The sequence below is a fragment of the Hylobates moloch genome, unplaced genomic scaffold (genome assembly GCF_009828535.3).
Source record: "Hylobates moloch isolate HMO894 unplaced genomic scaffold, HMol_V3 SCAFFOLD_12, whole genome shotgun sequence".
Taxonomy (NCBI): domain Eukaryota; kingdom Metazoa; phylum Chordata; class Mammalia; order Primates; family Hylobatidae; genus Hylobates; species Hylobates moloch.
The window spans coordinates 85148987-85164869 of NW_026652287.1; the positions used below are offsets into that span (position 1 = coordinate 85148987).

General features: G+C 30.9%; 1 protein-coding gene across 1 annotated transcript in view; it reads left to right on the top strand.

The window, feature by feature from the left end:
* LRRIQ1 (leucine rich repeats and IQ motif containing 1) overlaps positions 1-11135 on the top strand; it is a 199916-nt gene extending 188781 nt beyond the window's left edge. The window contains 1 exon segment of the mRNA XM_058425629.1: positions 10825-11135. Within this exon segment, the coding sequence (XP_058281612.1) occupies positions 10825-10977 (153 nt within the window). The 3' untranslated portion in view covers positions 10978-11135.
* Positions 11136-15883: the final 4748 nt, after the last annotated feature.

Genomic DNA, 15883 nt, shown 5'->3' on the forward strand with positions numbered 1-15883 from the left:
GTCTGCCAAGGAATGCAAGGATAAAGAAGTGATATAATATTTTGGTCAAGCATGGTGGCTTAGGCCTGTAATCTCAGCACTTTCAGTGGCTGAGGCAGACAGACTTCTTGAGCCCAAGAGTTCAAGACCACTCTAGGTAACATGGCAAAACCCCATCTCTACCCCCAAAAATACAAAAAAAAAGCTGAGCATGGGGATGCATACCTGTAGCCCCAGCTACTTGGGAGGCTTAGGTGGGAAGATCATTTGAGCCCAGAAGATGGAAGTTGCAGTGAGTTGGGATTGCACAACTGTACTCCAGAGTGGATGTCAGAGTCAGACTTTCTTTCAAAAAACAAAAAAGTTATGATATTTAATTTTTCCAGGTTTAAAAATGAATGAAAGCTGATTGGATAGATTACTGATCATAATAGGTTTATGAGATTAATGCAAGGATATTAATCCTTTTTCCATACTCCTCTATCTTCCACTATATACAAATAAATAATATACATTACAATGATACATTTTGCTTTCACATTGAAGGAGATGCAACTGAACCCCAAAACAAGGTAAATGGTAGTGGAATAGAAATATCCAGATGTCTCTTTTTTTAATTGAGTGGATGCAGGGAAAGGCATCAGTGCCTTTTATCAAAAGGATACAGAGCTGACTAAAGGACCAGAATAGAAATCTAGAAGAGTATTGGGGAATGAAAGCACCCCACTTGCCCACTTATGCCAGGAAACTGGAGGCAGATAATTACACAATTGGTACAAGGCTATAACTAGAAGGAAAACTAAAAGTAAAAACAGAAAAAAAAAAACCACTGCAACTGTTACTAGTATAAGATTCTTAAAAATGTAATAATAACACTCAATAAAAGGACAGAAAATTATGAAACGAAAGTTATCAAATGTTAAGAAAGGACAGATGGGTATGCAAGCAAACCAATTATAAACTCTGTAAATAAAAAATTTCATTTATATACACTCTAGACTGGACACTATAAAAGATAAATTTAGTAAATCAGAAGATTATCTACAAAGAAACAATAATTAGATTGACAGCTAACTTCATATCAGAAGCAATGAATGTCAAAAGACAATGGATTTTATTTCTTAATTATAGGGATGAGTATCATCCAGAATACTCTGGTAACCTTCAATAGTAAGGCAAGAATAAGGCATTATCAAACATTTAAATTCTGGATATTGAGGAAACTAGTAAATAACATTTCTGTCTTTCGAGGAAGAGCAAAGCATATTGCATGACAGGAATTAGAAAAATGGAAACAAAATATCCTTTTCTTTACATCCAAAAATATATCAGAAATCATGTCAAATATATAGACAATTTTATATTTAATTGACTAAATGGATCCCCCAAACCCCAGAATTTTCCTGCAGAAGACAGAATTATATTTCAGGTTTCCCAGGAAACATACTCTGATAGTTTTATGTTTGAATGCAGAGAGTTTATTCAGCAGAGCTTTCCAAAACAACTCCTGTGAGAGATGAAAGAAGCAGAAATGAACAGAGGAAAATGGTGACCTTCAACAGAGATGCATCAGAGAAAGTGAGGTCTGGAGACAGGGAAGACCCTTCTGGGTTGTCCTAGCTTGAGGCAAGAGGACCAGGCTTTAATATTCCTGTATCTCCTCAGGAGAAGGTGTGACTTTGATAAGGCAGCTCTCTTCAGCGAAGGACAATTTCCAGACAGGGATTTGGCTGAGACCCATCAGGCTGCCGTTTTCTCAGTGACTATCTCTGACTCAGTTGTTAAACATGATCTAGGTAGAACATCAAGGCAAGTTTATATTCATGAGTGCAACGACTTAGTCTAGAAAATGTATCAATTGTACCCAGATAAATCTATACATTAGAAGAAATCTCATCCAATATTACAATGGTTGTTGCAAGCCTGATAAATCTCATCTTAAAATGTGTATTGAGGATTAAAAACCCAAGAATATGTGGACCAACTTTGAAAAAGAATAGCAAGTTGTGTCACAAGACATAAAGGCTTAGTAAAAAGCTAAAGCAAACTTTATGGTTCTGGCACAGGAATGGATGAATATACCAATGGAAATGAATAGCAAGGTCAGGAATAGATCTATGACTCTGTACTATAAAGATTGGAAAGCTGAGATTGTTTACTAAATGGCATTGAAAAAATACAGGCGTATGCATGCACACCTTTTACAACAGTGGACAGAATTCAGAAGGTTCAAAGATCCAAATATGAAAGGTAAAGCTATAAAACAGGTAAAACAAGGAATAATATCTTCGCAACTTAGCAGTTAAAAATACATTTTTAAAAAGGTATGAATAGTACAAACTATATGGCAAAAATATCAGTTGACTATGTTAAATTAAATATCTCTTTGTATTAAAGATTTTATAGAAAAGGTTAACAGGTATATGACTACTGTTTTCAGTGCCTCATTTAACAGAGCTTAATATCTAAATATAAAAAGATCTCTTTCAGGTAACCCAGTGAATATATTAGAAAAATAATATCAATTGGTGGTTCACAGAGATGATGCCTAAATGGGCAAATGTATGTGAAGAGATGCTCGGTTTCCAGATGAGAGGAATGAAAATTAAAATTAAGATGTCTTATGACTATACTAATCAAATGGCAAAAATTGGAAAACTGGACATTGCAAAGGGATGTCACCAATGTGAAAATCCTTGTGTACAGTTGGTGAAACTACAAGCTGGTACAGTCATTCTGGAAAGAAACTTGTTAGTGTTTATTAAAGTAGGTATTTGAATACCCTATTAGTCTGCAAGCCCATTCTTGGAGGAAAAAAAGATACGTATTTTTGGATACATATATATATTTGGATATATATATATATTTCTGGATATATATATATCTTTTTGGTGTATATATATATTTCTGGATATATATGTATGTTTATGTGTGTGTGTGTATATATATATATATATATATATATATATATCCCAGATTATTTTTACATACAGCCATCAAAGAATATATACCAAGAAGTGTGTTGCTGTATTATTTATACACATTTAGAGGCAACTTAAGAACTCTTTATTAAATAAATGAATAATTGGTTGGATATATATTATGAAACACAATAAGCAGGCAAGAGGAATAGATTAAAACCATGCAGAAAATAGATATATTTAAATTACATATTATTGTGTTTAAAAATTAATGACCAAAATTTTAATACCAATTTATTTGTTTTCCTAATTGTTTCTGCTTTGAGCTATGATGTAGTATAGACCAGTCCTTCTGAAGAAAAACGTTTTTATAAAACCTGGATAAAATTAATCAAACAACTATTTTATAAGTTAAAAAACAGACAGCACAGGACTATGATCCCTGAGATAAAAGAAACACATGAGTTCCACAGTCAATTCAGGTAACAGCTTGGAAACACTTTCTGGACTTCAGCAGAGGGAAGGGAAGCCTGAAGAGAGCTCAGTAGTTTCACTGAGTTGAAAAGAAAGAGAGAAAGGAGTGTTCCGAGTTGCTGAGATAAATGGTATTTACAGGGTAAAATACTAGAGAAAGTGTTGCAAAAAATGGTATAGTGATTTCCTTAAGTCTTTGGCCAAATACTAAGCTCTGTATATAGTGCACTATGTGACTCATTGAGGTCGAGAAGGGAACAGCTACTGGGAATATCTGAACTGAAAAGAGACTCTAGAGACCAATCAAAACCGGGAAACATTGGAGTTCTGACCTGCTACAGTGGAGAACATCCCAGACATTCAGTTAAGACCATGTAAAGTTAAACTTTAGGAAGGGGTGACTCTAGCCCTGGATTAAAAACTCCTCTAGATCCACATAGTAAAACATAAATGTAAGCCTCAAAAAGACCAAGTTAATCAACTGCCTGCTAGAATAAAAACTGCCTCTGTTAGAATAAAAGCTAACAGAGTTTAAAGGATGCTAACAAAATCTACAGATTGAGCAAATGAAATTACAGTGTCCAGTGTGCAGTAAAAAATTGCTAATCCTTCAAAGCAGCAGGAAAATGAGACTTGTAAGAAAAAAACATCATCACTAGAACCAAATCAGATAACCTTTTTAAGATTCTTGCCTGCAAATTATAACATCTATTGTAAATATATTCAGAGATCTAAATGTTGAGGAAACAGATTGAAATCTTAATAGAGAAAATAAACTTAAAAAATAATAAGATAGAAAATCTAGAACTGAAAACTATTTCACCTTAATTGAAAAAAAAATGGCTGGACTTAATAAATTAGACATTGGGAAGAAAAGTGCACTCAGAAACAAAGCAAGATAAACTCTCCAAAGTGGGGCAGAGAGAGAAAAAATAACTTTTAAAAAACCAAAGCTTGAGTGCTCTGTCAGATAATAGCAAGTAAGCTAATAGATATGTTGTTGACTTTCCAGAAGAGAGATTAGAGATGAAAAAATATGTGAAAACTAATCACTGAAAACATTTAAAATTTGGTGAGAAATATGAGAAAACATTTAAAAAGCTTAACACAAAAATTACACCTATGCCCATCATAATCAAATTGCTGAAAACCAACAAGAAAGAAAAAAATTTAAAGCAGCTAAAGTATACATGATATACAGGGGACCATTTGTAAGGATTATGGTTCACTATGGATCATAAATATTGACATCCAGAAGAAAGTGGAGGAAAAAAATGTCAACCTTCAATTCTATATCTAGTAAAAATAGGATTGTAATTTACCACATTAACATAAAAAGGAGAAAAATCATTGTCTCAATATATGCAGAAAATGTTTACCATGAATTCAATAGATTTGTGGTAAAAATTCATAGAAAATTAGGACTAGAAGACACTTTCTTAACTTGATATACTTAGTGGTTAAAGGCCCAGTGTTTTGTACCTAATATCAGGAACAAGGCAAGAAAATCTGATTGGAAAAGAAGACCATCTGACTTTCACAGATGACATCTTCTTGTACATAAAAGTCTTAAGAAATCCTCACAAACAGTTTAGACATAATAAGTGAATTTACTCAAGGACAAACAATAAAGATTAATTTAAAATATGCTACATTCCTAAATATTAGCAATAAAGTTTAAAAATTAAATTTAAAAATTTCATTCATGACAGTGTCAAAAAATGGAAAATATTTAAAAATAAATGTTAACATTGAAATGTGCAAGCCCTCTACACTAATAACTGCAAAGCACTTTAAAAAATTTCAGAGATATACCATATTTATAAATAAGTTGAAAAAGTCAAATTGTAAGAAGTTAATTCTCTCCAAATGTTCTGTAGATTCAAAGCAATCCCAGTAAAATTTTTGGTAGAAATGTACACACTGATATTAAACTGTGTATGGAAATGGAAAGAACCTAGAACAGCAAATGCAATCTTGAAAAAAGAATAGTAAGACTCATGCTACACAGAATTCAAGACTTGCTATCAATCCCCAGTAATTGAGACTGTTTTATATACACACACACACACACACACACACACACACACACACGTGTGTATATACATATACATACATATACATATGTATGTATATGTATTTATATATGTGTTAAGATACAAGAATCTATCAATAGAAAGTATAGGGAGTCCAGAAAAATACCCACACTTATAAGGTCAATTGATTTTCTATAAAGTATCAAAACAATTCAAGCGGGGGAAAGATAACCCTTTCTACACATAGTGTGGACAAATGGATAACTATATGAAAAAAGAATCTTTACTCCTACTTCTCATCTTATGAAAAATGAATTTAAGATTAATCATGAGCCTAAATTTAAAAGCCAAAATTGTAAAACCTATTGAAGAGGCCTGGCATGGTGGCTCGCGCTTGTAATTCCAGCACTTTGGGAGGCCCAGGCAGGTGGATCATTGGAGGCCAGGAGTTTGGGACCAGCCTGGTTAACATGATGAAACTCCATCTCTATCAAAAATACAAAAATTAGCTGGGCATGGTGGCACGTGCCTGTAATCCCAGCTACTCAGGAGGCTGGGACACAAGAATCCCTTGAACCAGAGAGGCAGACTTTGCAGTGAGCTAAGATCACACCACTGCACTGCAGCCTGGGCAACAGAGCAAGACCCTGTCTCCAAAAAAAGTAAAATATAATCAAATAAATAAAAATAAAACCTATTGAAGAAAACAGTAAGATACATCCACAAACCTGGCATAGGCAAAAAGCCTAAACCAAAAGTTACAAATCGATTATAGTTCATATTTAAAAGCATTTGCCCTTATGAAGACACAATTCAGAAAATAAAGAGAAATGAAAAGTCAAACCACATTATCGGAGAAACATTTATACTCTTTATTTCTGTCAAAAGCAAATGAAAAGGTGTTCACTCAGAGAAATAATTAAAGCCACTATGTAATACCACTCTACCCCATTAGAGTGGTTAAAATAAAAAATACTGAAATTATCAAATGTTGACAAGTATGCAGAGCAACTGTATCTCTCATGCATTGCTGATGAAAATGGAACAGCCACTCTGGAGAAAAAAAACTGTATAAGCTTTATAAGCTTGTAAAGACTCTGGTACCTTCAGAAGCTTTATAAGGTTCTTATAAAGTTAAATATACACTTAACATATGACCTAATTATTCTTCTTCTGAGCATTTTTCCTAGAGAAGTGAACTTTCATTCAAACAAAAAACTGTACATAAACTTTCATAGCAGTGTTATTTGTAGTAGCCCAAACTTAACACAACTCAAATCTCATTGAATGGGTAAAAGAATAAAGTAATGATGGTACATACATACAATGGATATACAGCACACAACTAAAAAGCAATAAACAAGAAAGCTGTTGACATATACAAATATTTCCATCGATCTCAAGAACGTTATGTTGAGTTAAAAAGGGCTAATCTCAAAAGATTACATGCTGTATTATTTCATTAATGTAACATCCTTAAGAATCACATAATTATAGTAATAGAGAAAATGTGATTAATTGCCATGCTTAGATTGGGGAAAGGATGTGACTGTAAAGGAGAACAAGAGAGTTTCTTTGGGAAGACGGAACAGATTTGTGTCCTAATTGTGATAATAGTTGAATCTATACATATTAATACAATACATAATATATACATATATGTATGCATAATTTATACATATGATAAAATGTCATAGAACTGCAAACAAGAAAAAATTAGTGCATGTGAACGCTAGCAAAGTCCTAATAAGGTCAGTAGTTTAGTAATAGTATTGACACAGTGTCAGTTTTCTGGTTTTGTTGATCACAATTTGGTTATGTGAAATGTTGTCATTGAGGCATGCTGAGTGTAGGGTGCATAGGGAACTCAGTGCTATTTTTTGTAACTTCTATGGGAGTTTTAAACTTCTATGGGAGTTGAACTTCATGTTTAAGGTCTTTGCACTTTACGGCATGTACATTATGTCTTTTAAATATTTAAAGTGCCTTCCCTACCCACATATGTTATATAACAGGACATCTGTCTTATTACATAAGAAAAAGAGTTTGTGAAAAGATGATGTATTATGAATTTAGGAGTATGCATAATTCATTTTCTTTACATGAAGTTAAAAAGCTTTTAAAATCACTCGTATGTCTAGATATATTACAAATAATTATGTGATATATTTATAGTATATATTGTAATTTTGCCATAATTTGCAAATTATTCTAACAGTTAAAATAAATGAACTAAATCTAGATCTCACATGTATAATGTACAGTGAAAAAAGCAAGCAGCATAAAATATATCATTTATGTTAATTTCGAAATAATACTCTAAAATGTTTGATACATATGTAGAAAAACAAAGTAGCATGTAAGGGGACTTCATCTTTATAAAACTTGCTTTCTCTCTTTATAAAGAAATATCTGGGTAACAAGTATATAGACATTTGCTTTTATGTGTGCTGTTTTGCATATCTTCACTTCCAAAAAGACAATACTTTTAAAATTAATAATTAATAAAATCTTGTTTATGAAAAAAATGTAGAAGAGGAGGAAATCCCTCTTGTTTAATATATGAGAGAGAATATCTTTTTTAATTAAGTTGCCAAAGTTGGAGGTGAATCAGAACCCAAATGCTTGGAAAGTCCTGTCCCAAAATGTACATACCTCATTTCATTGTGAAATTATAGAGCGGAAGTGGGGAGAGCGGCAATTACAAACCTTGTAGGTAGGGCGATAAAAGAGATCTGTTCTAAAAACAAATACCTAAAAGAATTTTGCAGAATTACAGTCTAATAAGTATTTGCCGTTATGTTGTATGTGAGAAAATTCTTATCTGACATTAACTTGAGATTATTTATTGTATTATAACCATAAAAAATATTGCAATATTTTGGAATCCAACATACCTTTTATAGAATACATGTCGAATGTGTGATCAATTGTCTTCAGGTTTTTTAAGTTAGCCCTCCATATCTGTCAACCACCTCTGGATTGAAAATATTCAAACAAACGAAAAATAACAATACAACGATTAAAATGATGCAAATAAAAAAGCAATAGAGTATAACAACTATTTATATAGCATTTACATTTAGTTAGGTATTAGAAGTAATCTAGAGATTATTTAAAATATAAGGGAGAATATGCATAGGTTATATGCAAATAATTCTCTATTTTATATAAGGGACTTGAGCATCCATGGATTTTGTTATCTGTGGAAGTCCTGAAACAAATCCCCACAAATACCGAGGGACGACTGTATATACAATTTACATGACATTGAAGAAAATCTGTATCTTCTTTACCATTTCTTTATTTTTTAACAGTAAGCAGAGAATGATGTTTAGTTGGGAAGCCAATGTTTTCAAAAATAAGATCTAAATGTTATTGCATATGGCTGTGCCAGCTTCACTGAAAGACATTTAACTAGCCCATTTATGAAATTTCTAGGTTTGCTTTTAAGCTGCTAAATGGCATCATTGTGAAGCCATGTGTTTCCGATAATTTTACTTCTAAAGTTTATTTCCTATATAATTGACCAAATTAGTAACTGACACTAGTTATTTTCTACTTTGGAAAAAATCATCTTTGGATGTTAATGACTTAGATGATAATAAATTTTTTGGAAGGTGTTTATTTACAAATATTTTCTTGACTGTAGGTTTTGTCTTATTTAGGGAAGAGTGGGAATTCTACTTTCTAAATAGGTGTAGTGAGATTATGTCATTACATTTAAATAAATAAACCTCATTTTACAATATTAAGGCTTATAATCTTAAAGCCTCTTTAGTCTTCAGGAGGGTCCCTTATGTGGATCTCATGTTTTTTCTTGTTATCTAAGTAGCCTCTCCAAAATTGTGGTATTGCTTTGATATTTCCCCTTAACTTTTGACTGTTTTTTTCTTAAGGTTTACCATTGACTGAACTTTTCTAATGCAGCTATTCTAATGTTAGACATGCACTCTTGTATACTATTGAAATACGTTTCAAAAATAATGTATAACATTTTTCATACAAATCACAAGCGTAAATTGGAAACGATTTTTATTTATTTTATTTTAATATTTTCTACTGAGGTTTTTTAACAATGTCATTATATTACTTAGCCAGTTACATTAGGAAATGATTGACATTATACAGTGGTTTATATTCTGAACTCAGCAAGAGCAATCCTTGCTTACTTAAAAATAGTATGTGAGGCAATACGTATGTTAATTAGTTCAATTTAGCCATTCCACAGTGTATATATATTTTAAAACATTGTGTTTTACATGATACATGTATACAATTTTTGTTTGTCAATTAAGACCAAATAAATCAGGGAAAATATAAATAAATTTGGAAAAATATATTAAAATAAATAAATAAATGTAAGTTCATATGTTTAAGAGTAGGAAGAAGGTGGGAGGGGGATGTAAAGGTGAAGGGCAAATATATGAATTTTAAAGAGGATCATTTTTGGATTCTAGTTCCTTGAGTCTTTGTAGCTCATCTTATGGAGACAGCTTTTTAACCACAGTGGTGGTTTTATGCTTTTATTTTGCTATATTTAAGTTTTCCTAACATCAAACATTAAGAACAATGCGTTTTCACAGGATTTCAAGCGTAGTGTGGTTTTGGTTAAATCCCAGCTACTCTGAGGCTGCTTTGCTTTCCCTCATGGCATTTCTCCCTATTTCAGAACTGAATCCTAATATATCTTTACGTAATGATATTCAACATTATGTACAACAATGTTTTATAGGTAAGAAGCAATTATTTTTGGCACTTAGATTCAGTCTAAGTAATACAAGTTCAAAGGCAATTTGAGATAAAATAAATAATTTTTATGTTCATTAAGTAATGTCCTGAAATATCTATACATTTATAATTATCCCAAAATTAGAATTAAATATAATATTTTTATATTGATAATGGCTTTAATGAGAAGGTAAAGATTGTCTGTAGCTTAATTGTATGCAAGTATGGGATGAAAGGCATTTCAGAGAATTTTATTGATGAGACTAATACATATAAGTGGCAACATATAATTTTTGCAAAAAATAACCCCATATGACATGTCTAACATTCAATTAAAAATTAAAAATTAAATAATATACTTGGCAAATAAATAATGTTAAGCTCTTTAAAGTTTCATCAGCTACCTTTGATATTGATTTTCATCAAAATTACTGTACTAAAATGTTTTCTTTTGTTGTACAGACTCACATAGCAATCCTCAATTTTACAATCGACTCTTATTTGCAAAAAACGCTTTGACATAGTGCATTTGTTCTGCTTGGGCAGCAATAAAGGATTGTGGTATCATTTTGAAGAAGGTTGTTTGACAGAGCCTGTTTGTTTATTTGGGGTAATGTGAGCTGCATTCAGAAAATGCCATATTTTGTTTCATGATTGTATATATTCTCTTCCATTGCTCCCAGGCAAGACTTGTAAGCAGAGAAGACACGGATTTAGGCCTTTTTTCCATGACCAGTGGAAGTGCTTTGTCTGTGAACAGAGAAAAAAAAAATCAGGCACACAGACACTCAGCAGGATCTTCAAGTAAGTTGTGGTTTCCTTCAAAATTAATTTAGAAATCACAAATGAATTGATGGAACCTAATGCCAACAAGCATTCTTTTTCAGATAGGAGGTAGGATGCCAGCAACCTGAACTGCCCAAAAATGTGTATTTAAATTTTTTCTTTCTTTAAATATCCTCTTTTGATATAAACAAAATTAAATTATTTCTAAAATTAACTGCATCAGTTTTTATTTTAATTGTATTTGTATTCAGTATCTTCTGTCCCCCACACCCTGTGAATCATATTGAATTCTTCGATCATTTAATTCTAAAATAATTTTTAGACTAATTATAAAATGTTAGATTTATATATGAAAGTAGTGTGTCTTGGCCTTTTGCCATTGATTTAATAGATACTGTATGTAAAGATAATTTCCAAAGATAATTTTTTAAATAGAAGAGCTTTAAATAATATTATACTGTCAGAAAACATGCTTTCAAAAACTATTTCGATTGCATTTGTAAGAGTTTGATTATGTCTTTTAATGATGGCTCTAATTCATAAACCTGTCACACACATCTATTACCTTTAACTTGGTGAGAAATATACATATATATTAAATATATAATACATTTATGTAACATATTTGTTATATACGTGTAGAGAGAGAATATAAAAATGATTTCAACAAGAATTATATTGCAATTATTAACTCTGAAAAATGTAAACATTTAAAAAATATCTGTATCTTGTGGTATCTTACGGGGATCGAGAAAGAGTTTTTCAAAGTCCTTATTTAACCCTAGAGAGTTTGAGATCTCTTCTAAAATGTGACAATACATTAGTATAAAAGATGTTTTGCTTAATTTTACATTTTGTTAATTTCCCCAATATATAGTGAAACTCAAGACTTAATCGTAATTAAGTCTTTATAATTATTATTTTTGAGAGAGTTTTATTACTCATTGGTATTATAGTTGTATATATACATATATATATAGACACACACACAAATACAAAATCAATATTTGATTGAAAGTGAAAAATTCAGTGATCCAGATTGTGCTCTCTAGAAAAATGAAAACTTCAAAATGATTATCTGACTTTCACTTTTCATCCAAATACTTGGCTTTATTAGATTGTAATCATTTATATTTATTAATACATGCAAGTTCATTTTGATAAATTTTAATTTACTTTTGTAATAGTAATTTTAATATGTCTAATTTAAAAATATTTTCCAAGTTTCAAAAACCTTAGAGAGCTTGAATTTTTCTTATATGATTATAGAATCTGGTCATTGAAATGTTGCCCTAGTCAATATAGTTAAGAAATAAATATTTTAAGTTTAAATTATTCACTTAATATAAATTTTTTAGTTTTTAACATAATGTACTAACTTAATCAAATTTCAAAATCTTTATTCCATTTCAGAAGTAGTCAGCCTGTGTCAATATATATTAATAAATAATGATAATTTTATGCATTGCATATTACAAACTCATATGATATCACTTTGGAGCATTGTAGGTAAGAAATAAACAAATTAAAAACAAAAACAAAAAATTGCTTTTTCACTTTAGAATTTCAAAACTTCTGTTTATAATGTATTACCTGAATGTTAGCACATGAATAGCTCAATAAATCAGCAACTATTTTCAAATATGCAAGTTTCATCATTCACTTACATGATATTTAATTATAGATTTTAGAGATATAATTATATAGAGTTCATTTTAACACATTCTCCAAGAAGCTGAAATAATACAGTTCTCACTGTAATTCCAACTACTTGTCAACAAATAATATTACTGAAAACACTACTAATCTCTGAATGTGTTAATAAGCAACAATTTAAGGCAAACTACTTTAGAAAAGTGAAGTTTTAAAAAAATAATAAAATGATTATGAACCAAATACTACTTGCTTAATCCCTGTAGTTGCTAAGTAACTGTAACAACTTTAGTATTATATAATAATAAGGAGTGTGGTCTCTGAGGTCAATTTACCTGGATTTGAATGAGGACTTAATCTTTAAAATAGGAATGATAATAGAAGCACCTCTTTGTAGAGTTGTTGTTATCAAATGCATACCGGTTAGAACACAAACTGGTACAAAATCCATGCTTAATAAGTGTTCTTTATAATCACCACCTAAACACAGTTATATAAGAAGCATCTATTGGGCTAAAGTACGGAAGTCTCAAGTATCTAGGCACATGGTCTAATTGGTTCAGCTTATAAGAAACCTACTCTTAGTTGCTTAATTAAAATATTTGGCTTAGTCTATTTTTCTGTGGAAATCAAAGTCCTTGGGCCATAGGCCTGCGTGGCCCTGGGTCAACCAGTTGCAGCTTTGGTATCTTGAAAGCTCTCTTTCCTTTAGCTTTCTCTCTCTCTCAAAATTTGTCACCTTATAAAGCTATTAATAAAATATTTCTTTTAGCTTTGCAGGCCAAATTTAGGGAGTACTTTGTGGATTGCAGCTGTAAAACTCTTTTTGATCCTTTGAACTTTTCTAGATATTTCTCTTTTAGTGTTGTTATAATTTTATAACGTGTATTATTTGGAATCAGATAAGTTCAGATTTAAAATCCCAGTTCCACCATCACATATGAGTTGTGTGCCCTTAGGTAAATTGTTTAACCTCTAACATTAAGTTTACTGTCTGTAAAATGAGAATAGTAATGTTTATATCATAGTTTTAGTGAGGAAAAATTGAGTAAAAACATACATAAAGCATATGATATATTGCCTTGGGTATTATAGGGTCCTAAAGAATAGTACCTGTTGTCTTCATTGTTTGTTGTTGTATGTTTGGTGATTCTCTTGCGTCATTACGAAACAACCCCACAGTAGAATTGTCTTCCTTTTCTGTGTGTCAAATATAATAAGACAAGGAGGAGTATACTTTTAACATACTGGTCATCTCAGGCAATATTGTCTTTTGTTAGAAAACTTCCTAAATTTTCTGTCCCTTTCCTTTTAGGCTTTACTATTTCCTTACAAAGAGGCCAAAGCAGTCTTCTACTATCTAGATTTCTAATATTTTTTATGGTTTACAAAGTTATGAAGGAGATCACATTCTCATTCAAAAATTATCATTTATAAAATGGACATAGCAAGAGATTTCCTCATTTATATAATATTTAGTCAAAATATTTGAATTTACTAAATGATTTTAGTTTTCTCAATTAATTTCCTCATTTAATGCTTAAAGTATGCATTGCAATATATAATAATACTTTTATTGTTAGAGCAATGTATAGCTTTATACATTATCTTTATTTATCTTTTCTCATGTATAATGATCATATTTCTTTGACAGCTAACATAAATGAAACACAGGAATTTAACTAATTTGCTTTTCACACAAAAATTAGCAAAGAAGAGCAGCAACTTGAATTTATCTTTGTTTTTGTTCCAAATCCAGTGATATATCATCTTTTATTTTTCTATGGACTAAAACATAAAGCTTAGTTAGTAAAATAGTAGAACAAAAATTAATATAATTTTTAATCATTAAATTATCCAAGAGTCATTTATTGAATGCTCACTGCTGTCTGCAAACCCACGAGTGGTTTCCAGGTGCCTCCTTCTGATTATCTCTGTACTTTCCAGGATACATTCCATTTTCACAGTTAGTTGGGGTTTGAAAACCCACAATACCTCTGTAATAGTGAGTAATCAGACCCTCCTGAAGTTCTTCTTTGGTTATATCTAAACTTATGAAAAGTTAGTCTTTTTAATATGGTATTGAATTTTCTGAATGTGACAGAAAACATTGCTCAGAAGAGAAGCAATTATAGTGGTTGAAGTGACTTAGAAAGACTTCTTAAAGGCACTATTCATGATTTGTGCCTAGAATGACATTTGGGATTTAAGTAAGGAAAGAGGTAGAAGAAAACCATTTAAGCAAAGGTAAAGGATAAAATATGAATGTATCATTGTGGAACGCTGAAGAGTCTGTCTGGGCCAGAGGTTCCATATACTGAAGTAAGTAATATAAGGTTGGATTAAAGAGGAAGCCCGGTTTTAAGTAGGTTTGAAAGTAAAGTAGAAGACTTGAAATTTCCTACTAATAATAAGTAACAAATGAAGATTTTGAAAAATAAGTGTCTTTAGAAAACTAATATTTGTTAAAGAAAGGTATTCTGAATCTGTTCTAACATTACATACTTCCTCTAATATATTGAAAGAGTAATTTTATAGCTCTTATGAAAAAATATTGATTTGGTGATAAAAACTTCAAAACGAAGTAGATTGCTAGGAGTTCATGCCTAATATTGTTTACAGGTAGAAGTCTAAGGATAGTACCTAAAGAAAAAGTAGATTCCAAAGATGGATATTGAGGTTTATTTCAAGTAGAATAAGCACATTTGAATAATATAATTTTAAACTTGCAAATCAAGAAGGTAGCATGTTGTGTATTTATGAATATTTATGTATATCTATGTACATATATTCATATGTATACATGTATATGAGTATCTAATTTGTGCATACCTGGAAATAAATGTGTGTGTCTGTGTGCGTGTGTGTGTGTGTGTGTGTGTGTAACATGCATAATAATTCCACACTGTGTGAACTCAAGAACTATCGTTGCATGTATTTAGGTATTATTATATAAACCACACATCATGGTAGTAAGCAGTTACATACCTACAATGTGAAAATCACTTCCACAAGCCATTAAGAAAATATAAATATGAATTATATGTGCCTAGCACATAGTAGGCACTTACATTAAGTGAATAAATGAATATATGAGCCATTGTTGCTACTCTCCTATATCATGTATTCATAGCACTTTATTTTTAAATGGATATTGTTTTCCACAAAAACAAAGAGAAAACATTTTCTTTAACATTCATAGACTTCTATATAAACTGTATGTATGAGATTTAGATTAATAAATTGTGCAGATATTAAAGTAATATTGTCATAGATTATAAAATGTGCTCTATGATGGCATTT